This window comes from Haemaphysalis longicornis, unplaced genomic scaffold (assembly GCF_048455015.1).
Source record: "Haemaphysalis longicornis isolate Haplotype H1 unplaced genomic scaffold, Haemaphysalis longicornis Haplotype H1 scaffold_64, whole genome shotgun sequence".
Lineage (NCBI taxonomy): Eukaryota > Metazoa > Arthropoda > Arachnida > Ixodida > Ixodidae > Haemaphysalis > Haemaphysalis longicornis.
Window position 1 is genome coordinate 1,554,963 of NW_027526415.1, and position 22,954 is coordinate 1,577,916.

Consider the following 22,954-nt stretch of genomic DNA (forward strand, 5'->3'; position numbering starts at 1 on the left):
TCTTTTTTTCTTTCTTTTTTCTCTTTACTTCCTGTTTCGACGCGCTAAGCGGGCAGCTGAAACTAAAGAAGCCATCCCACAGCGTCTCGTATTCGGACGACCTCCACGCTGGGTGGCGTATCTGCCGCAGACACTGAGCAATTCTATCCACACCGATATCTGAAGTCTTGCCAAGATTGTTGTTTGAGAGAGGGAGAGAACAGGGCGCCTTCTGGCTTAAATGCGCTGACGCGGGCAAGCGACCGCAGAATTTGGCACTGCGACCGCAGAATTATGGCACTGCCGTTAGCCTCCGCGTACTTTATACTCGTCTCTACTGCGTTGTTCTGTAGTTGCGTGCGAATACAGGAGGACGTACTCCGTGAAAACTACGTCAGCGAGGATGGTGTCAAGCTTTGGGCGCTTCTCGTCGCCGGATCCAATGGCTACCCCTACTACAGACACCAGGCCGACGTGTGCCACGCGTACCACGTACTGCACAACCACGGCGTCCCAGATGAACAAATCGTGGTGATGATGTACGATGACATCGCCTACGCGGTGGAAAACCCGACGCCCGGAGTCGTGGTGAACCACGTGAACGGCTCCAACCTGTACCCGGGCGTGGTCAAGGACTACACGGGTGATTTGGTCACGTCGTCCAACTTCCTCAACGTTCTCCAGGGACAGAGACCGTCCGGCGGAGGCACGGGGAAGGTCATCGCCAGCGGACCGCAAGACCACGTCTTCGTCTTCTACTCCGGTCTTGGAGGCGGCGCTACGATATCGTTCCCCAAAGACGAGCTGAACGCTAAAGACCTGATCGATGCCATCGTGACGATGCACAAGAACGGCCGTTTCAGCAAGATGGTCGTCTACATAGAGGCCAGTGAAGCGGGCGCCATGTTTGCGGATGGTTTGCTTCCGGACAACGTCAGTGTCTACGCCACCACCGCGGCTAACCCCAGCGAATCTTCGTACGCCTGTTATTACGACGACCTTCGCGAAACGTACCTCGGCGATGTGTACAGCGTAAACTGGATGGAAGATTCCGACAGGGAAAACTTGCAAAAAGAGACCCTGGAGGATCAGTTCAAGACTGTCAGGGAAAAGACTATCACACTAAACTTTTTTACACCCTTTTTGGCCGAAAAGGGTGTAAAAACCTTGTCCCATGGCTAACACCTTTAAAAGGTGTTTTCGCCAAAAAAGGGTGTACGGACGAAAAAAGGGTGTAAGAACAAAAAAAAGGTGTTGAGGATGCTCAACACCCTTAAAGGGTGGTGAGGACGCTCAACACCCTAAATAAAGGGTGTTGAGCATCCTCACACCGTTTTTTAAAGGTGATGGCATGCGCAGTACCATGGTGTTGCGCATGTCATCACCATAGCCTTGGAGGCTTGCGACCTATCACCATGGTGTCCTAATGCAATTCATGGTGACAGGTGTATGTCTGGAGGCTCTGTAAGTAAATGAAATGCAACAATTTATGACTAATGGCACAATTTTAAGTTATATATACAGTGATCCCTCGTGGCATCAAACTCGGATATCTTGAAATATCGGTTAACTTGACATGACACACAAAAAAAACGTAGTGTCTGAACCAAAAAAGAAGAAATAATAGAACTTCCCAATTTCATGCACGTGACGATCACAACATTGGTGCACTAGAGGGACCACTGAAAACCGTTATCAGTGTGCTCACTACACATCAGCATTCAAGTGATACAACTAGACAGAACTGGACCCCCACTACAATTGCAACCATGTTTTCTGGTGGTAGCTTCCAAAAACAATATCCCATGTGATGTGCACCCGTAGAGAACTTGTATTGGTATTTGTCGTCACAACTTTTTTAAAAGGCAGACAACCACATTTATAAGTTCTATTGACCATAAATTGCACAATTTCTTTTGTGTCAAAAATCTTGAGACTCAAGCCGAATGAAACCACGTTTTCCGAACAAACTTTTACAATCGACAGTAAATGTTGCAACACAAAAAAAGAAACAAGAATGTTTGCAAAATTCTGTGCATGAATCCTGAGACTAAAACTAATTCACAACCATAAACTATGATTGAGGTGTCTATTAATAAACATTTTGGCAACTTCTCTTAAAACTTTACAGCCAAGCACATACCAAATATTAAGATACAAGCAATTATGAACTTCCTTCCCTCCGAATGCAATGAGGTGGACACAGCAGTCTGAACTATAAAGAACATTTACCTTTGACCCATCCTATAGCCGGTATTCATTGAAAAGTTTAGCTGTCAATTTCTTCGTTTGGCAACACTGAAATAGCCACGAACATGGCTGATCGCACGGCTCGTGCCACTGCGGCCGCACGCCGAAGAAAAATATAACACCGACGTGCGTCGCCTGCTCCGTTTCAACCGATTCTCAACAGTGGTGTCATCAAAGTTGTTATTAAAAGCACTCGCGTTGGAGTCAAGGCATTACATTGCGTTCGGCGGGCTAGAGCTTGGAATGTCCAAACCATATCATGCGCTTAGCACGGACAAGTACCGCCAGAATGCAAGCACACCCTTTAGGGTGCTTGGATTCTTTCGCCGCAGGAGCACCCTTTTCTGCCCAAAATATCATAGGTAGGAGCTTTTCCTGCAAAAGCACCCACCTAAAGGGGTACAAAAAGGGTGCATCATCCTCGGTTCACAAATGGCGCTGCAGGTGTGCAGCCACATATGGCACAGTATGACACACAATTACGGTATGAAACATTCGTGCTTTCCAAGCTTCGTTCTATGAGACATTCCATTAAAGCTCAATGTCAGCTGATAATTTACTTGAACTTTCTGACCCACCGATTTTTGAAACATCCATTTATAAAGTCTAATATTACAGCCAAATCGCAGTACAGAAGTTGTATCATTAGAGGATGTTGATTATTCGAAACGGTGTTAAAAATTCAATTTTATGTTCATTTTGCTATACTGCAGCGCACATCCTTCGAGCTTCACTGCACAGCATAAACGTGTTATGCAGCGAAAGCAAGAAGGCGTGCAACAAATCAACTGCACAAAAGTTCTTCGAACCTTAAAACCCTTGGCTTCTCAGCATTTCATCAAACTTCCAATCACGGTAGCTACTCGCAATGTTTAGTGCCTTATTCTTGAGCTGAGCAGAAAAGCTCAATATTAAGGCAGACCAAATACAATATGTATACTTCCCTACGTACTGTGGCTTTATTCTACCCATAAAAGTTGGGTCCCCACTGCCACTTATTTTATTTTACATTATTCTTTTTGCTTCATGAAAAATGACCCCACATAGCAATACCAAGAACTGTAAACATCACAGAACAATGCATATGGGTTCCCTGGTTGAAATGTGATGACATTGTTGTTATAGCAGTATTTTATCATGAGTCTAGCTTGTGCATGGTGCCTTGCATTATGTCCCTGCTGGTGGATGTGGGGTCATTTTTCGATGTTGCAAATGAAAAGCCAACAGCCAGTGCCCATTAGTTTCGTCTAGTATTACGAGGTGCGTCATGGGAACCATCAAACTCGTCTATAGCCCTTTTAAGAGTTGACTAGAAGTAAAATCAGCAATATCATCAATAAAACGTTTAGCATCTTTTTTATTAGCAGCTTTACTGTTGCTACTTGCCATATTTAGGTTTTTTCTGCTTTTCTTAATGACATTTTTGTTTCGCTGAAAAGGTGCATAACCAATGAAAGCTTTTCTGTAAACCTTTGGTAGCTATGCAATTGTTAGAAAATATTTTACTAAATAAGGCAGCTTAAACTTAGAATACTTGCATTTAGAAACATTAAAATCAATTTAAATTGATCATACATTTCTGGCTGTTTTTACACAAAGCTGCACATGGGATATTAAGTGCACCGCGAGGAGGGCTCTGGATTAGCTTTGGCAACTTTGGGATATTTATTGTGGACTTAAATCTCCACACATGGGTATTTTCACTTTCTGCCTCCACCAGGAAAATGGCCACCAATTTAGAGAGCTATTCTTACTAGTATTTGATGTACATTTTAAAATAATCTCAAGTATTATAGCCACAAAATTATTCTCTACAACAGCACCCAGCGGGTGCTGTTATAGAGAGATTGTGCACTACACCAGACAATGTACTACACTGTCGAGAGCTTTGACATCTACAAAGCAAGCTAATACTGGTAAAATGTTTCATACCATAATTACTGTGTGTTCAAAGCTCACGTGTGAAGTACAGATACTGGTGCTTCAGCAAGAACCGAGGATGAGCACCCTTCCTGGTTCTGAAAAAAAATAAACATGGAAAAATGCTTTAAGCAGGATTAAGAAACAGGGTTGAAAGAAAGTGAGCAAGCAATTCTTTCAAAATATGCAAAGCAATGCAAACAAATATTTATTTCAACTTCATGTCTACAAAAGACAATCTCATTAAGGCTGGTAATGGGGTCTTGGGTAAAAAAAGAGCAGAGAGCACTTATATAAATGCTACAGGGAACCTTCAAGCCAAAAATTGCTTGAGCACTTAAACTAATCACTGTTGAACAAATTCATGAAAATTGAATGGATGAAAAACCAGCGGTAAACACAGGACACAGTTAAAAGAGAACAACAGGACAAGCTTATCCTGTCGTTCTCTTCCGTACCCTGTGTTTTCCACTGGTTTTTCATCCATTCAAACATGTACCAACTAGCACAGTTCGATGCCTTGGTATCATAAAAAGACGAAAGACGAATTGTCACTCCTTACAGACAGTTGAAAAAAAAGAAAGTATAAAGCAGGTGACAAAATTAAAATGATAGCAGATTGGTTAACTTTTAATTTTAAGTGATAATATAAAAAATAATGGCATGAATGAAAGTGAGCAGCAACCACAGGACCATGATGCTAGGCCAACATTCCACTTTGAAGCAAAATATCCGCTTTCAACGCTACATAGGCCAAACATGCAATGCGGCAACCCTTTAGGCCCACAAAACCTTCCATAATCTTTAAAAAAGCTACAATTTAGTTGAGAAAAACTGACCACAACAAATTGGAATTGACAACTAGATACAGTTGTCACACCAAAGCAAGCCGGCGAAAGATGAACAGATATCTAGCTGTCCTACCCCCTATTTGTGCCCTAGCCTCTGATCCGCTGCAGCAAACAAAAAAATTGTTTATATGTAGAACTATGGCTCTTGGTCAAACATAGACAGTTCTAATGAAGGAGCCAAGTAGGTTCCGAAACGTTGGGAACGCTTCGGATAAAGTCCTTGGTTAGAGTATTATATTTGTTTCCATCAAACACAAAAAAAAAATGCATGGTAAAGCGCTAACATTAACTTTGTCTACTGCGGTTCCTTCATGGTGACATCACTACAGGAACCAAAAATACAATACAGTGCATTAAAGGGGCCATTCGGACAACATAGAAGTTCGCTTCGTTCGAAATATTTCCTGTTTTATAGTGCCCCACCGCTTCAGCAAATGATGCTGCATTCACTGAGAAATTAATTTAGGTTAAAAGTCTGATTCTCCCACCATATCGTGTGTTTTTGGGATGTCAGCAATGAAGCCATAAGTGCATGTAATCAAACAAACTACTGCGTCACTCGGGTCTGCAGCCTTGCTAGCCATCAGTCCTCCCAGGTGGAGCTACCATACTCATCCCCCAAACCGTTGTTTGCCATTGCTTTGTTTTTGACCGCGTCTGCACCTGGCTTGTTTTCGTTACTGTAGAAAGTAATGGTTTTGTGAAACATGAGGTATCCTCGACAAACAGGGTCACGTAAGACAATATTGCCTATGCCAATCGGCCAGGGCCGTGCAAGCCAACTCCAAAGCGGCGGAGTGCTGTGCAGCTAAAACAAGCATAGTGCACGCCGTACCAACAGCAGTGCGCATCGGTACTTGTATGTGTACGCGTATTTTCGTAACTTTCATTGTTTACTGCCCCATTTTTACTGCTGTAAAATGAATATGCATTACATTTAAGCGCAAATAGCTCATTCGGCATGCTTATAAGGCCTGCCCAATTTGCGTTTGCTTTTGCCGGCCTCAGCCAATCGCACAGCTGGGGACATATTACATCATAGGTACTGCTGTGGGAAATGAGCTAGTGGGTCGCATGGCCATTCCCTTTTTCCTAATTATATAGCTCATTCGAGTGAAGTGCAGCTAAAAATGGTGTCAGTATGATTCTAACGAGGCAATCTGTCGAATGAATCAAACTTGTGTGTTGTCTGCATGGCCCCTCTAAGCAAAGACAAGGCAGCCAATTTTTTTATTTAGGCTGCCTTCATGCACACAGTACGGGACTCCTGACATATTTACAGTTGCAATAAAAATCAGAAATAGAACGAATATACATTGGACACTCCACAATGTCCAAAAACAAAGGAATAATGTGCGAGTGAGCTACCTAAAACATTGCGACAGAAGATCATATACATCAAGGCAACTAATAAAAACCATGGCTAGTGCATAGCCACTACGCAGCTCATTTGTTAAGAGCTTATGTGCGTCCCCACAAGTTGGCTGTGTAAACCCACTGACACCTAACAGAGTCCAAGGTTCGACGAAAACTCGTCAGGGAGGGTGATTCATTGATGAAATACAAGCAGGCACTCGCCTGGTCAAAAACAAATAAATAAAGACGCCTTGGGGCCCCTACTGGCCCCTTGTTCACAATGAAGAGGGGGTGAAAGGTCGCGACTATCTATAGGTTCGGTGGCGCAGATTGCGCATGTATATCTCAGGGAGATTACCCCGCTACCGGTTAATCGTGTTTTTAGTTGGTTGAATATGCTCTGATCCTAAAAGTAGTCGTGTTGACAGGCGCTTCTCTGATGCGATTATGATTGCGGAATCCTAATCGATGGAGTGGTCAGTAGCCAGGTGATGATCCGCCGAGGCAATTCAACTTGCATTGCCTTTTTTGACATCGTTCTGGTGCTATTGAATTCTTTTAAAAATTTCCAGTTTCACCTATGTAGGATTAGGAACGAAAAAGAGACGCCGACCAGTCCAAACAAAACGTACTGACGTTTGGGCTTCCAGCACGGAAGCCTTGTTCACAATAAATGCATCACCAGAAGTGGGTCGTTTAAGTGGGCTTAAATAATCGCTGCAAAGAGCGTGCGTAGATCGGGTTTAGATTTCCGTCGTTACGATAGACTGTGTTAGATGTGGTCTGAATGATTAGTGATTCCAGATGTAGCCGTGATGCTGTCACTTTTTCTGTAGCGACGATTCTTGCATTGTCCCAATCAATCTTGTGGTCATTCACGACGGCGTGTTCGGCTAAAGCATTGTTGCGGACGCTTTTATTCTTTACGTCACGTGCGTACTGCTGCAGACGATTCTTATAATTTCCTGATTCCCCGATATACACGCCACTGCAGTCTGCACAAGGTATCTCGTATACCACACCGGGGAAGCGCTCCTTGGGCAAGCGGTCCTTGACTCTCACGAGCTCATGGCGCATCTTTTTGGCTGGAACGTGGGCCAACATCACGTCATATTCCCGTAGGATACGTGCCAAACATTCACTTGTTCCTGGAAGGTAGGGCACAGGAGCTCACTTCATCGGGGCAGTTGGCGTTCCGTTGCGTTTTTAAAGTGCCTAGGGTAACCGCAGCTAGCCAGGTCGTCCCGTACCTTTGCCGTGTCCACCGCCGCATCCTCGGGCTTCGAGCACAATCTTTTCGCACGCTGCAGTAGCGTTCTAACAACAGCCGTCTTGCGGGAAGCGGGGTGCACGGAGTTGAAGTTCAGGTAGCGGCCTGTGTGCGTTTCCTTGCGGTACACGCTGAAACGTAGCCTCTGGCCCTGCCGAGACACGAGGACGTCCAGGAAGGGAAGTTTGCCATTGGCCCCCTCTTCTGACGTGAACTGAATGGCACGTTCCATACTGTTGAGGTGGGCCAGCAAGCTGTTCGCCGCGTCTTTCTGAACGACGCCGAAACAATCGTCGACATAACGCAAGAACACTTTTGGTTGAGGGGCAAAGGAGGCTAGCGCGCGTGCTTCCAGCGCTTCCATAGTCAGGTTCGCCGCCGTGACCGAAATAGCGGCACCCATTGGAGTCTCCTGCCTTTGCTTGTAAAAATGGCCTATAAAGACGAAGTACGTATTGTTGAGGCAAAAATCTAGAAGCCTACGTAGTTCTGGCACATCCATCGGTGATCTCTTGGGCAACGTCTGATCAGCCTTGAGAGCAGCGGTGCATAGGTTGACAGCCAGGTCAATCGGAATGCTCGTGAAAAGGGACTTCACGTCGAAGGACACCATCAAGTCGTCTTTCTCGATCACGGTGTTGCGAGTCTTCTCGACAAAATCGAAAGAATTACGAATGTGAGTGGTCCCTTTACCGACGAGCGGCGCCAGAACTTGGTGCAGGAACTTCGACAGGTGGCCCTGCACCAAGTTCTGGCTCCGCTCGTCGGTAAAGGGACCACTCACATTCGTAATTCTTTCGATTTTGTCGAGAAGACTCGCAACACCGTGATCGAGGAAGACGACTTGATGGTGTCCTTCGACGTGAAGTCCCTTTTCACGAACATTCCGATTGACCTGGCTGTCAACCTATGCACCGCTGCTCTCGAGGCTGATCAAACGCCCAAGAGATCACCGATGGATAAGCCAGAACTACGCAGGCTTCTAGATTTTTGCCTGAACAATACGTACTTCGTCTTTATAGGCCATTTTTACAAGCAAAGGCAGGAGACTCCAATGGGTGCCGCTATTTCGGTCACGGCGGCGAACCTGACCATGGAAGCGCTGGAAGCACGCGCGCTAGCCTCCTTTGCCCCTCAACCAAAAGTGTTCTTGCGTTATGTCGACGATTGTTTCGGCGTCGTTCAGAAAGACGCGACGAACAGCTTGCTGGCCCACCTCAACAGTATGGAACGTGCCATTCAGTTCACGTCAGAAGAGGGGGCCGATGGCAAACTTCCCTTCCTGGACGTCCTCGAGTCTCGGCAGGGCCAGAGGCTACGTTTCAGCGTGTACCGCAAGGAAACGCACACAGACCGCTACCTGAACTTCAACTCCGTGCACCCCTCTTCCCGCAAGACGGCTGTTGTTAGCACGCTACTGCAGCGTGCGAAAAGATCGTGCTCGAAGCCCGAGGATGCGGCGGTGGACACGGCAAAGGTACGGGACGACCTGGCTAGCTGCGGTTACCCGAGGCACATTATAAACACAACAGAACGCCAACTGACACGACGGGGACAACTGGACGTGCCTCCTGCCCCGATGAAGCGAGCTCCTGTGCATTACCTTCCAGGAACAAGTAAATGTTTGGCACGTATCCTACGGGAATATGACGTGATGTTGGCCCACGTTCCAGCCAAAAAGATGCGCCATGAGCTCGTGAGAGTCAAGGACCGCTTGCACAAGGAGCGCTTCCCAGGTGTGGTATACGAGATACCTTGTGCAGACTGCAGCGGCGTGTATATCGGGGAATCAGGAAATTATAAGAATCATCGGCAGCAGCACGCACGTGAAGTAAAGAATAAAAGCGTCCGCAACAATGCTTTAGCCAAACACGCCATCGTGAATGACCACAAGATTGATTGGGACAATGCAAGAATCGTCGCTACAGAAAAAGTGACCATCACGGCTACATCTGGAATCACTAATCATTCAGACCACATCTACCACAGTCAATCGTAACGACGGAAATCTAAACCCGATCTACTCACGCTCTTTGCAGCGATTATAGAAGCCCACTTAAAAGACCCACTTCTGGTGATGCATTTATTGTGAACAAGGCTTCGGTGCTGGAAGCCCAAACGTCAGTACGTTTTTTTTGGACTGGTCGGCGTCTCTTTTTCGTTCCTAATGTACCCTCCCGGCTAGACGGGATTCCATCATGCTCTCGATTTCACCTATGTAGGATGCGTCGCAATCCTTGCATGGAATTTTGTAGGCAACACCGGGGAATCTTGATTTTTCTAAAGGGTCCTTCACGCGTACCAGCTTCTGATTAAGCCTGTTCGTTGGCACGTGTGCAATTTTAACGCCATATGTGCCAGACACCCTTGCAAGAGCTTCACTGATGCCTTGCGTGTAGAGGACGGCAGCGCGGTTTTGCCTGTATTTTTCAGGAACCCTTTCGGGGGAGGCAACTGAAGCCCGCAATTGTTGCGTCCTCACAAGCTTTGAAGGGTAGCCATTGCTGCGAAGGTCCTTCCTTACCACGGCTAGCTCTTGCTTGCGCAGACCAGGCTCAGAGCAGATTCGTGATGCGCGTGAGAAGAGTGCAGCGGCGACGGAGCGTTTTTGGCCTATAGGATGCGCAGAGTCGAACCCCAGGTATCTACTCGTGTGGGTCGGCTTTCGATACACACTGGTTGTAAATCCTTTGGCCGACCGTCTCACAAGTACGTCGAAGAAGGTGATCTGTTTATTATTTTCCTGTTCCATGGTGAACTGGATGCTTGGAACACAAGAGTTTAGATGCTCAAATAAAGGCATTACGTCTCGGCGGTGGATCACACAAAAACAGTCGTCTACGTAGCAGACAAACATCTTGGGGCCGTCTTGTACGAGTATAGCGCAGAATTTTCTAGAGCCTCTAAGGCAATATTCGCACAGACTGCTGAAACGGAAGCTCCCATCCCTGTTCGAAACCGCTGGTCCGTTGAAAACAAAATATATGTGTTCTGCAGGCCAAATTCCAGGAGACAATATAAGTCTTGCGTCTCAATTGGCGAACGTGAAGGCAGAGATGCATCGTTCTCGAGTAGATCCTTGCAACTCCGGACCGCGTAATTTTGCCTGGAATTTGGCCTGCAGAACACGTTTTGTTTTCAACGTATAATGTTAAAAGCAGCAGTTTGGAACAGCGATGGGAGATTCCATTTCAGCAGTCTGTGCGAATATTGCCTTAGAGGCTCTAGAAAATTCTGCGCTATGCTCGTACAAGACGGCCCCAAGATCTTTGTCTGCTAAGTAGACGACTGTTTTTGTGTGATCCACCGCCGAGACGTAATGCCTTTAATTGAGCATCTAAACTCTTGTGTTCCAAGCAACCAGTTCACCATGGAACAGGAAAACAATGGACAGATCGCCTTCCTCGACGTACTTGTGAGACGGTCGGCCAAAGGATTTACAACCACTGTGTATCGAAAGCCGACCCACACGGGTAGATACCTGGGGTTCGACTCTGCGCATCCTATACGCCTCGAGATTCGCGATCGCTGCGCCGCCTGCCGCCGCTTCTCCGCGGCGTTTGCGGGATTAGCGCTGCGTGGCTGATAGGTGGTCATGCAGTGTTTTGGTTTTCTTTCGCTTCTCTTTGCCTTTTCGCGCTCTAAACAACTTGTTATGGTGACGTCTGTAAGCTAACTGCACGTTTAGGGCACTTAAAAAAAACAGCTGCGTCTTGGTAGAGCGCTCTAACGCCAACAAGAGCTACCCGGGGAGGCGGTTCTGCGCGCTTCTTGGCCGCTCTTGCGGGCGTCGGCGATGGCAGCAGCATATCACCGCTGTCACCTTCGAACACGTCGGCACAAGTGAATTCTATTTATTGTCGCCTCGTTTAGACCTGATTTTGGCACTGTAAAAGGTTGGTTCGTTTTGCAGCGCGGACAACAAATGCGGCTTTGCTTCGAATACGTACGTCGTAGAAAAATATATTTCGGGGATGTGATAACCCAATAGCTGACAAAAACTGACAAAAACAAAAACGAGTGCAGCTTCTGAAATGCTAAAGACGTTTGTTTGAGCAAGGTAGTATTCACCAGACCAACTAGATGCGAAATGCACTGATATTTCGCTAGACATGGGCGGGTGGGGGGGGGGGGGGGATGAGGAGGAGGACGCTCAACTATCGTTGTTTACAAATGCGGAGCGAAATCAACGAATGAACGTTTTAGTAATCACACACACAAGCTGCGTGTTCACTTTTCGTTTGTTTTTCGCCTTGAAAAACGGCTGATCACTCGGCGGACTCATTTTTTGAAGAATACTACTGGGTAGGCAGTTCACAAGCGATACGAGGTGTCGTTGGAAGAGTTGATTGCAGGGTTTAACGCGCCGACGCAACGGAGACGATGAGGCACGCCGTAGTGGAGGGCTCCGGATTAATTTTGACCACCTAGAGCCTAGTTAACGCGCGCCGAAATCTCGTACACACGGGCTCGTTGGAAGAGTGTCGTATCTGATAAGGGTCTCTGATTTCGGTTTATGCTAGCTTCTGCAGTCTCCCTGTGTCATGACTCATATGACGGTGTTTCGAAGAAGAGTTTGGTCACGTACGCGGATTACTCTTTAAACCCATCTTCGCGCTTCTCGTGGAGGATAAATGTAACAGATGAATCTTTGCGAGCGCTCACCTCGCTCGGGACAAGACGACCCAGCAATAAATTTGTCGTCGTGTGCTGACTCCGGAGTGTAATTTTGCATTATCCATCGTACTTCTTTGGTACAATGTTTGTGAAATTTATGCCGCATTAGCTTGTTCATGGTACTGATCAATATCTGATATGTGATATTGGCAGGCGTAACTTGCGTGCTGTCAGGTATGAGTGCTCCGCTAGATTTTGTAAGTGCACAAAGTCGATTTACATCATAGTGTGTATGGCCGCAACATGACCATCGGAGGAAAGACTGCTTACGGAGACACAGTCACTAAATTTCAGGGCAGCGGAATTGCAATCAGCTGCATGCAAATGCTGGCTTCGGGACGCCGGCCTGTGACACACGCCTGGCGCTCATATAGATCTCACTAATATCGCGTCATAAACGTTTATACTCTCGTGAACATACCACGCTTGCAAACAGAGTGCCTGCTCCACGTTATTCGGTATTTCGAACGCGGACAAACGGTAAATCGCTGTCTTGAACGAGCCCCAAAAGCAACGGCGACAGGGGGGAGCGGACCGGGGACTCCCGCGCCTGCTTTCGAAACGGGCCGCTAGGGGGATTTCAGTGGCGCCCCTACAGGCCGCGCTCGAGGCGTATAGGCCAAAAACGCTCCGTCGCCGCTGCACTCTTCTCACGCGCATCACGAATCTGCTCTGAGCCTGGTCTGCGCAAGCAAGAGCTAGCCGTGGTAAGGAAGGACCTTCGCAGTAACGGCTACCCTTCAAAGCTTGTGAGGACGCAACAATTGCGGGCTTCAGTTGCCTCCTCCGAAAGGGTTCCTGAAGAAGACAGGCAAAAACGCGCTGCCGTCCCCTACACGCAAGGCATCAGTGAAGCTCTTGCAAGGGTGTTTGGCACATATGGCGTTAAAACTGCACACATGCCAACGAACAGGCTTAAGCAGAAGCTGGTACGCGTGAAGGACCCTTTAGAAAAATCAAGATTCCCCGGAGTTGCCTACAAAATTCCATGCAAGGATAGCGATGCATCCTACATAGTTCACTGGAAATTTTTAAAAGAAGAATTCAATAGCACCAGAACGATGTCAAAAAGGGCAATGTAAGCTGAAATGCCTTGGCGGATCATCACCTGGCTACTGACCACGTCATCAATTGGGATTCCGCAAGCATAATCGCATCAGAGAAGCGCCTGTCGACACTACTTTTAGAATCAGTGCATATTCAACCAACTAAAAACACGATTAACCGGTCGCGGGGTAATCTCCCCGAGATACACATGCGCACTCTGCGCCACCGAACCTATAAATAATCGAGACCTTTCACCCCCCTTTCATTGTGATCAAGGGACCAGTAGGGGCCCCAAAATGTCTTTATTTGTTTATTTGTTTTTGACCAGGCGAGTGCCTGCTTGTATTTCATCAACACCGAACTAACCCGCCTGAATCACCACTTTATAGACATTGAGCAATTCTTTGAATTGGTTTATTGTAGCAAGCAACCACTTTATGGACATTGAGCAATTCTTTGAATTGGTTTATTGTAGCAAGCTGTCTTGTTTATTTCCTTATTTTTTTGGCATTTCCTGTCTCATTTTAAATTGGGAGACCAGATAGCTTTTACTATGGGTCATGCACTGGTGACAACAAATATTTGATTTCACTTTAAACAATTTTGAGTTCTGTTTTATTGCTCACCAGCCAATGACCTGAAATATAAGAGGCTCTTAAAACATGTGCTGGCATTTCTTTCCTGCACTGTAGTACAACTAATCATGACTTTTATCATATTTTGTTCACAAATTGTAATATTTAGAAAGTATTCAGCTGAATGAAAACGTTATTTCAGAAGCATGCGCAATCAACAAGGCCTCAATGACTCTCCCCACGTGGTTCACTTGTTTCTGTCACAAATAACCTGATTGCAGCCACATTCCACCCAAGACGAAGGTAACATACCCTCTGGGATGATGAATATTTAAAATGCCTTACGAGTAAGTGCTCAGCACATGAAATTGTGGCATTAAAACAGAAGATCCGTCTGCGGCATCCTTCACTTGGGGCACCGCTTGATCACAAACTTCGAGAAGCTGAAAAATGCTCCATGCGCCGCTCCAGCCAGCAGAAACAATGGAGGACGCAAGTTGGTAGGTGGACCGTTGGCATCCTGCGATTGTGAAGATTTTTATTTAGTAGATGCTCTTCTTTTTGTACCATTGTTCATTTTTCCTTTAACAAGCAGCTGAACTCCTGCAGGTTCTACGAATCATACAAGCATAATAAAATGCAGCAATGCAGAACAATTGGCAGGTTACCTCAATTTTTCTTTTCTAGGAATGAAAACAATGTAGGTAATCTATACACAACTACAATCAAACCTTTCAATTTTTACCTACTTCACTCCTAACAAGCCCGCATACACGTTAGACATGTGAGAAAGCTGCTACATTTATGCCCACAAACTTAATCAGGCATCAGAAATCGGCAGGGAACGACGTGTTACCTTTAAATGGCACTTTTTTTGTTCAAAACACGTAAATGGGTGAGAAAGGCCCATAACTATGATTTCGTACCCTTATCTGGAATGGTTTTCAGGCAATGCTTACATCTCACTTCAGTACCTTCAGGTGGTGGAGATCTTTGAAAACTCATTGCGGGCAAGTGGGTTGTGTTCAAGCTCTCGTATCTTGCCAGCATATGCTGGATTCCAGCATTCCCAATTCAACGTGACGACTCGAATGTGGTGGATGCAAGAAAGAATAAGCACACGCCAAGGGCGTAGCCGGGGGGGGGGGGGGGGGGTCCAGGTGCTCCCCCCCCCCTTCTTCATAATGTTTTATGCCAAGGCTGGGGTGCGGTTTAGGCAGCCTGAAAAACCGCCTGAAGTTACCTGCAGTTTTAAGGACATTCTTGCTCACATAAAGCTGAAAACAAGGGCTATGTCAACGTCTGATCCCTGCACCCGCTCCAGATGCTGTACCTGTCAATATATACAGCCCGGCTGCATTTTGCGCCGGATACACCGACAAGCACCGGGAACCTGCCGCGAGCCGATCAAAACAGCCCCACTGTTTCAATGGCGGAACAGCACGGCCGGGGAATGGCAGAACAGCAGGAAAAGCCGCATATAGGCTTACATGTGGTCGGGAGCGTGTCATTCCTTGTCTTGACACTGGTACAAAGTATAATCACATGACAGAGCATGTCGCTGTATTTTGTTCAGTCAACTATCAATCCTTGATATGTTTATTTTTCTACTGACATCGCATTTCATTGACTATTGCAGATCCATAATTTCTGCTGCATAAAAAGCATTGCTCTGCCCATGTTGTATTTCCTCCACATCAACAAAACTACACAATTCTCCTTATTGCGGAGCTTTGTTTTTTTGGCACTATTCCACTGTTTTTTTGACCTCCCTCTTGGTTAGAATCAGCATTCTGTATTTGCTTAACCGGAATTTTACTGAAGCCATGTCTGTTTCGATTTAACAGATAGAAATATAATGAAATTTAAGAAACATGCAACAAGCTCAACATTCAACAGCAGTGCAATAAGGTGTTCTGCTTAGCGCAAGTGTACTACTCACGTTACTAGCACAAAAAATAACAAAAGGCGATTACTTAAGGACGAAGACGCACGTTTGCTAGCTTCACCGCCATAATATACGAATGCGCCGCATGTACAGTCCACTGCGATTCGATGGTTGTCGCGGGAAAGCTACTCTTTCAAACGAAGCAGAAAGAACACCAGCTTTAGCAAATATTCCATGCAAGTTTCGTTATCGTCGGCGTAATAAAGGGCAACCAAGTCCAAGTCTGTGCTTGATAACAACGAATGTACAGCTTGAAACCCAAAGGGTGGCAAGTCAGTCGTGCGGGCCATTGTTGTATCATGGAACAGCCAACAAGGGAGCGAAGAGTGCGAAATCTCGATTTTCATGGTTCCGAAACGAAACCGTGGGCTGGTGGCACGCTTGGCCGCTCGATGCTGGCGCGATAACCTTCAAATCGTGCTCGACTGTACTTCATAGCTGACAAGAAAACTTAATAGTCCCTTTTCTAAAGGAAAATCTAAAACACGAGAATCTTGATAGCAAACATTCAGTGTTGGCCTCCACTTCCTCCCGACGAACTTCGGGGACCGCGCGCCACTCACGAGCGCACTCATGATCACGCTCACGAGCGCGGGTCCGCCTAACCACCTGCTCTGCGGACGAATGATTCGCCCGTGGTCTGCCCATAGACCAGCGAATGGGAATTTAGGTGATCCTAATTATCATCACCATCTAAGCTCCTTAAAGGAGCCATGAAGAGAAAACACAAGTTTGGTTCATTCAAAAGATTGTCTCGTTAGAATCATACTGACACCACTTTTAACGCAAACTTCGCTCAAATAAGCTACATAATTAGGAAAAACGGGAATGGTCATGCGACCCACCAGCTCATTTCCCGCAACAGAACCTATAATGTCACATGAGCTAAGCTCTGCGATTGGCGGAGGCTGGCAGAAGCAGACGCCAATTAGGTAGAGCTTACAAACTAGACGAATGAGCGATTTGCGCTTAAATTTAGGGCACATTCTTTACAAAGCAATAAGAATGATGGGACAAACAGTGGAAGTTACGAAAGCACATGTAAACATAGAAGTACTGATGCGTTCTGCTGTTCGTACTGCGCACAGCATGCTTGGTTTAGCTGTGCACAGCACTGCGGGGCTTGGGGTTGTCTCAGACGACACTGGCCAATTGACGCAAGCAACGGTGTCTTACGTGACCCCATTTGTCGAGCGAGCACTGTTTCAGGGAACGAATATTTTCTCCCAGAACAAAAACAAGCCAGATTTAAATGCGGGCAAAAACAAACCAAACGCTTGCCACGGTATGGTGGCGCCATCTAGGTTACAGAACGTAAAAAAAACGCGGGAACAAACCAACACCGCTGTACAGGGTGGAGACAACCTTTGAACGGTCCCGTGCCGCCGCAATTGGGCCAACAGGCTCAACGCGTTATTCTTTTCGTTTCCCACGAGACCTAGCAACGCGAAACAGACAATATGATTCAAACTTCTTCAGTAAACCGCGTTGCGGCGATAATTTTAGCGCGGTTTTGACACAATGACTTGCTTCGGCGGCGAGCGAGCAACCGAAAATGGCGGCGCCAGCGTATACGTGTCTCTGCCCTGTACGGCGGATGCGTGAATGAAGGTACTCTAGGCTGCAGAGCGGTCGGTTCCTGTGATGTCATTTGGGACCACGAAAACGCACGATTGAGCGGGAAAATCAAAATTTTAACCTAAATTGTTTAATTTCTCAGTGAATAAAGCACCGTTTGTATCCAGACAAGCGCTGGGGGCACTATAAAACATGAAATCTTTCGAATAAAACCAACTTGCATTTTCTCTTCATGGCTCCTTTAAGGTGGGCTTTACAGTTAGCGTTGAGCATACACAAATCGCATGTTAAAGTCAGTTATTTCAAGCATCGTTTGCAAAACAACGCGCAAGATGCCTTGCCTACATATTTCCCCGTCCCATCTTTTGGTCGACCACGGCTCCCCCCCCCCCCCCCCGAAAAAAAATTCCTTGCGCCTGGCAAACGCCCAATCAGGAGTACGTTCAGCATGCACGTCGGTTGTTTAAAAAAAAGGGTGTAATGTATTGCTCAGAAGACTCAATGCTTGCACGCATCTTGGAGCAGCAACGGCCTTGGCAGATGTGTTTGAGTGGTTTTCCTCTCTCATAACATCCACAGTGCTTTCAGGAAAAGCCCCAGGCCTAACAATTAGCATGTTCCAGTTAAGAATAATGCTGCGGATACTTTACATCTTTCAAATCTTTTTCTTTGTGGAAGGATGTTTGTTTATTGGCGGTACAGCACTAGCGTGCGTAAATCACAGCCTTCAGAACCCCAATCAGGCATGTTTAAATGGTACAGGCAGTTACATAACTATTTGAAAAAGTGGACTGCAAGGACTGTCAATTCACATGATAAACATCCAAAAAATAGCTGAAAACAGAACTGGTAAGGCTTTATCGAAGACTAAACTACAAAGGTAATAACATTTTTGTGTCACCACCTAAGAAATATGGCTTCACCGTAAACATGACTAACACCAGGAAGTTCGTATACATGGTGATTAACTGCTACGCCCACATTATGATTTTGGGTGAAACTTTGAGTTTTCCGAAATTAACAATAAAGGTTGCCATTGAGCGCCTACATGTTAGGTTATGCATGAAACACCAATAATTGTTACGGGGGAGAGAACTTGTACATACAAGTGATCGAACAATATTCAAGTATGATAGCCCACTGTGCTACCAAAACTATGTTTGAAAACTTACGTTCTGGCGGCCAAACACTGTTGACAATGCTTGTGGCTCTTGTCCGGTTGAATGGAGGGACGTGATGCGCTCAGACCGTCCAGAGGTCTAAAACGGGATGACACATGATTACCACACATGCAAGAATGGAAATGATTAGGTGCACGAATGTTACGTCTCGGGCAACACAACATTCAGCCAAAATCACTGCCCGCGTACCGCGGCACCGTACACATGGTGAGGTGGCTCGCCGCAAACGCAACGAAGCTTGCGAGGCGCGCACATTCGCTCGCAAACGATTTCCCCTCGCAATTCCCAACACGGCACAAACGACTGCGGTGATCAACGAAGCCGAAAACGCTGCGCAACACAGTTTAGAGGAGTAGCCGCCCGTGTTCTGATAAACTACGCGTAAGACGTGGTTCGCAGTGGTGAACTCTGAAGCTGTTCAATATAGTGCTGCGGAATGGGAAACGTTACTGAGTTACTGAGCGCCACGGCGTTACTGAGCGCCAGTGCGTTTAGCGCTCAATGCAAGCACCACAATCTTTCGCACATCGCCTTTCTAGAGACGAGCCCTCTAGGTTCAACCTCGCCAGTTCAGTTAAACAATTCACACACGCGTGCTCCTGTTAACGAATCCTTAAAGCGGCGATGACAGCTACAAACGACATCCAGTGACAAGAAAGGCGGCAAATGTGACGAGACAGCTTACCGAGAGGAGCCGACGCAGAAGAGCGAGCGACGTTCAGAGGCAAGCGCCAACGAAATTAGCCGTCTTCAGGTGGCAAAGTTGTTCTCAAATACTCCATCGCGAAGTCGAACACGACAGACACAACCGAAGACGACGAGGTGCCCAATTAATCATAATAACTGCGCTTGTTTAACCGCACACCACTGTAATCACGTAAGACGGGTCACGGGGTATCTGCACAGAACAGGGAGGATTTTAGAGAAGCAAAGGTCTAGCTTTGCCTGTAGTGCCAGAAAAAGCGTAGTGGCGGCGTCGTGAACTACCCAGTACGCCCGCTTGATGGCGCTGTAAACACGGCTTTGTAAACATGGCGGATGCTTTTTGCACAGGCCGCTTGAGCTCCTTAATAACATGGCTGCCCTCGCACGGCGGCCGCCGGCTCGCTGCTCCACGGCCGGACTCGACTCTCCTCCTCCCGCGCGCGAAAGGGGCGTCGAGTCCGGCCGTGGCTGCTCCTGCTGGCTCCTGGCTGGCACGCTGGTCGCGTGTTTACTTGCGCCGCGCTAGTGAAGTGATGTTACGCCAGGTGACCAGATGGCCTCGACTGGCACAGACCACAGTGAGCAGCAAGTGAGAACAAATCGTTTATTGACATCCGCAAGTTTACAGAGGCCAGGACATCATTTCATTTCGATCGCTGCAATTGTACGTCGCTTTCGTGACAACATTTTTTTTTTTGCCATAACAACTCGTTCACTTGCGCTAAGATTTCGAACGAAGGGCACAAATGAAGTATTGACGGCGACAACGGTTTCCTTTGCACCGTCTTTCTAGCGGAGTGCATAACACTCACCTTCTGTTGGAAGAATCGAATATTCTGGCCTCGACAGCTGCCTTCCGATGCGGAATTTCCCACATTTGTCATTCCACAAGCACTCAATTCCCGTGTTTTGCCAGTCCTCTCTACAACTGATGGACGCAAAAGCACATAACAGCAATAACAGTCACGAAACCGGTGCTCCGCGCACATTGAAACGGTCGGCCGTTGCAGCGGTTTCAATTTGAATTGGCGGCTTTGTGGTTGCGAATTCAGAAACGAGGTGGTGCACCAGTCGGCTGTTCGTAAAAAGTTGCGTACATTTTTGCTCAACGGATGTTTGATGCGGAACTTGTTAATAGTATTTTTAAATAACACATTGTAAGCGAACTGTGTGGGCTCTTTGAGTCACGGAATGAATGTTTTGTATTCTATACCAAAAGTAACATTTTGCCTGCGCCGTCTGGTGGGCTTGATGGTCGAAAACAGCGCTTTAGGTTGGTCACGTTGGGCGTCGATTTTTACGCCGCCTATAGGGAAGACAGGGAACGTCCAAGCTTGAGAGGCCTGGTATCTGTTCCGGAATCCGGCCACGCCGCCGCGCACCGTACTCAGGGAATCGGCCGTTGGCAGGGAGTTGCGTAAACAAATAAAACGACAACAACAAATAATTGCCTCTTTTACTGAATATAACATAATCTTTAGGTTTATTATTTATTGTGTGTATTATAATAAAGAAGCTTAGATATTTAAAGTTTACAAACACAAAACGCGAACTGAAGCTTTGGCGCTCGATTTGAACGTTAAAAAAAGCAGCAGATAGTAAGATAACACTGCGCAATGAAATTTGGCAGTGTTCTAGTGTAAGTAATCGTATTATTATTTGGCGTCTGTTTATTTAGCGCCCGATTTCATGCCCCTACCTCCCCAACTTTTGTTTTCTTTTGATATCTGCCTTGTTCTCCAACGTTGTTTCTGCAGGAGAAACTATGTGGTCTGTTTATTGCATTTGTACACAATATTTACGGTCGCTAACAATAAGAATGGAATAAAATTGTGATTGCTCGTACGTTATAACTCCACTGAGTGACGAGAATGACTGTTGTCAGAGAGGGCTATGATTGTGCTGGTGGGGCAGGAGAGGAACAGGGAACGACGGAATGATGATACAGATGTCACAGTTCAAGGCTGTGCTGTGCTCCGTGCAAGGCTGTAGAAAACAAAAAGTGGGAGGGGGAGTGTTATTCTGTCGAAGTCGTAACAAGCAAGGGCTGATATTTTTTCCTGTTTCAACGTCGGTGCTGCCGATGCTTTTTATTGAATTTGGCAGCTTTTTTTTTTTCTTTTGAACATTTTTGACGAGGTTGGGAGGATGGTGCAATGGGATGTCTTTTTGAAATTATATTGCATGCATGGCCTCAATCAATGAAGAGCTGAACACCTTTCCCACACCCTTTCAACACCCTTCCTAAAAACAGGGTGTTGAGGTTGGTCAACACCCTTTTTTTCACGCAAAAAGGGTGGAGAGCTACGAAAAGGGGTGTGGAGATTCAAGAAAAAGGGTGTGAGGGCCTCCCAACACCCTTTTTTCAATTATTTTACACCTTTTTTGGCCAAAAGGGCGTAAAAAAGTTTAGTGTGGTAATGGAGTACGGAGATCTCCGGATTGGCGCAATGACCGTCAGTCAGTTCCAGGGGAACCAAAGCGCGCCTGCTGTTCTGTTGCCACACGCTCCGCTGGATGCAGTGAGTAGCCGCGACGTGCCAGTGAGCATCCTGAGTAAGAAGATCTCAAAGGCAAGTGACCCGAACGTCAAACAGAGTCTGATAAAAGAGCTGGAGAGGATGCTAGATAACAGGTCGTTTGTTAGGGAAAAGGTCATGGAGATCGCCACCCTGCTCAGCTACGGCAGCACAGAAGAGGCCAATCTCCTGCTAACCAAGAACCAGCCTTTGACGGACTTTGACTGCTACAAGGAAGCTGTGCAGAATTTCAGCAGAAAGTGTTTTGCGCTTTCTTCAAGCACGTACGCTCTGTCTTACCTCAACGTTTTCGTAAATGCTTGCGAGAAGTTTGACGTTGAAGTGATAAACAGGGCCATGAGCGCAGTGTGTTATAACTTTCCTGCTGTCAGAGGAATTGTGTAAAACTGAGGACGGCTCTGTCTTGGTAAAGACAGAGGCGGTAGCGACTTGGCAGTATTTTTTCACGACGGAGTACGCGCTTTAGCCGATGTTAGCAGACCTAGATTGCCCCTTTGAGACATTTTCAATCCTATTCAAGCTAATAAATAAATTCTACAAAGCTGCATGTGTAATCACATTCCTAAAACACGGGCACCGTCACGTTTAATACCTGTGCTACACGGTCGTTTCAAAGGCCTTCGGAAGGCCGTTGAACGGATTGTCTATCGAGTGCCCCATTGTAAATACATAGGGAGATGTTGTGGTGGAGAGTTCACTTGTCAATTGAAAGGTGCCGGGTAGCAAAGGCATAACCCGAGTGAAGAGGTTGACGCCGAAGAGATTCCACGCACGTTGAACATGCGCTGGAATCAGGATAATAGATAATTGAGGTGAAAAAAAAATTGATTCCTAAAAGTATTAATCGCTTGACAATGTTTTACGGTCTCAGTTCACGTGGAATAACGTACTATTTATTGTTACGATTCGCGTACATTTTGATCTGGAGCACTTTATGAAGCTTTTACATCGTGCTGCCCAACGCAAAAAAAAAAAAAAAACACAACTTACCCCGCATGGATGTTCAATTGATAAAATGCGCCTTCAAAACTTCTCACAGCCACGAGTTCACGTCTACACTTTGAATTGTAGTTATGA

At 46.4% G+C, this 22,954-nt stretch overlaps 1 protein-coding gene and 1 long non-coding RNA gene across 2 annotated transcripts; one reads left to right on the forward strand and one right to left on the reverse strand.

Moving 5' to 3' along the window:
* Positions 1 to 234: 234 nt before the first annotated feature.
* On the forward strand, positions 235 to 22,731 carry LOC144144184 (legumain-like). The gene is made up of 2 exons (XM_077675549.1): positions 235 to 1,100; positions 21,748 to 22,731. The coding sequence occupies exons 1-2, from the start codon at positions 274 to 276 to the stop codon at positions 22,259 to 22,261; spliced, it is 1,341 nt and encodes a 446-aa protein (XP_077531675.1). The 5' UTR covers positions 235 to 273; the 3' UTR covers positions 22,262 to 22,731.
* Positions 13,217 to 19,518, reverse strand: LOC144144185 (uncharacterized). The gene is made up of 3 exons (XR_013317187.1): positions 19,318 to 19,518; positions 18,624 to 18,710; positions 13,217 to 14,445 (listed from the first exon to the last, which is right to left on the reverse strand). It is a non-coding gene; the product is annotated as an uncharacterized LOC144144185 (long non-coding RNA).
* Positions 22,732 to 22,954: the final 223 nt, after the last annotated feature.

Bases quoted from the DNA above. Each gene is read 5' to 3' on its own strand.
- LOC144144184 (XM_077675549.1), top strand. From the start codon at position 274: ATGGCACTGCCGTTAGCCTCCGCGTACTTTATACTCGTCTCTACTGCG. The intron at 1,101-21,747 runs ACTAAACTTTTT...CGTAAAAAAGTT, and splicing joins GTCAGGGAAAAGACTATCAC to TAGTGTGGTAATGGAGTACG.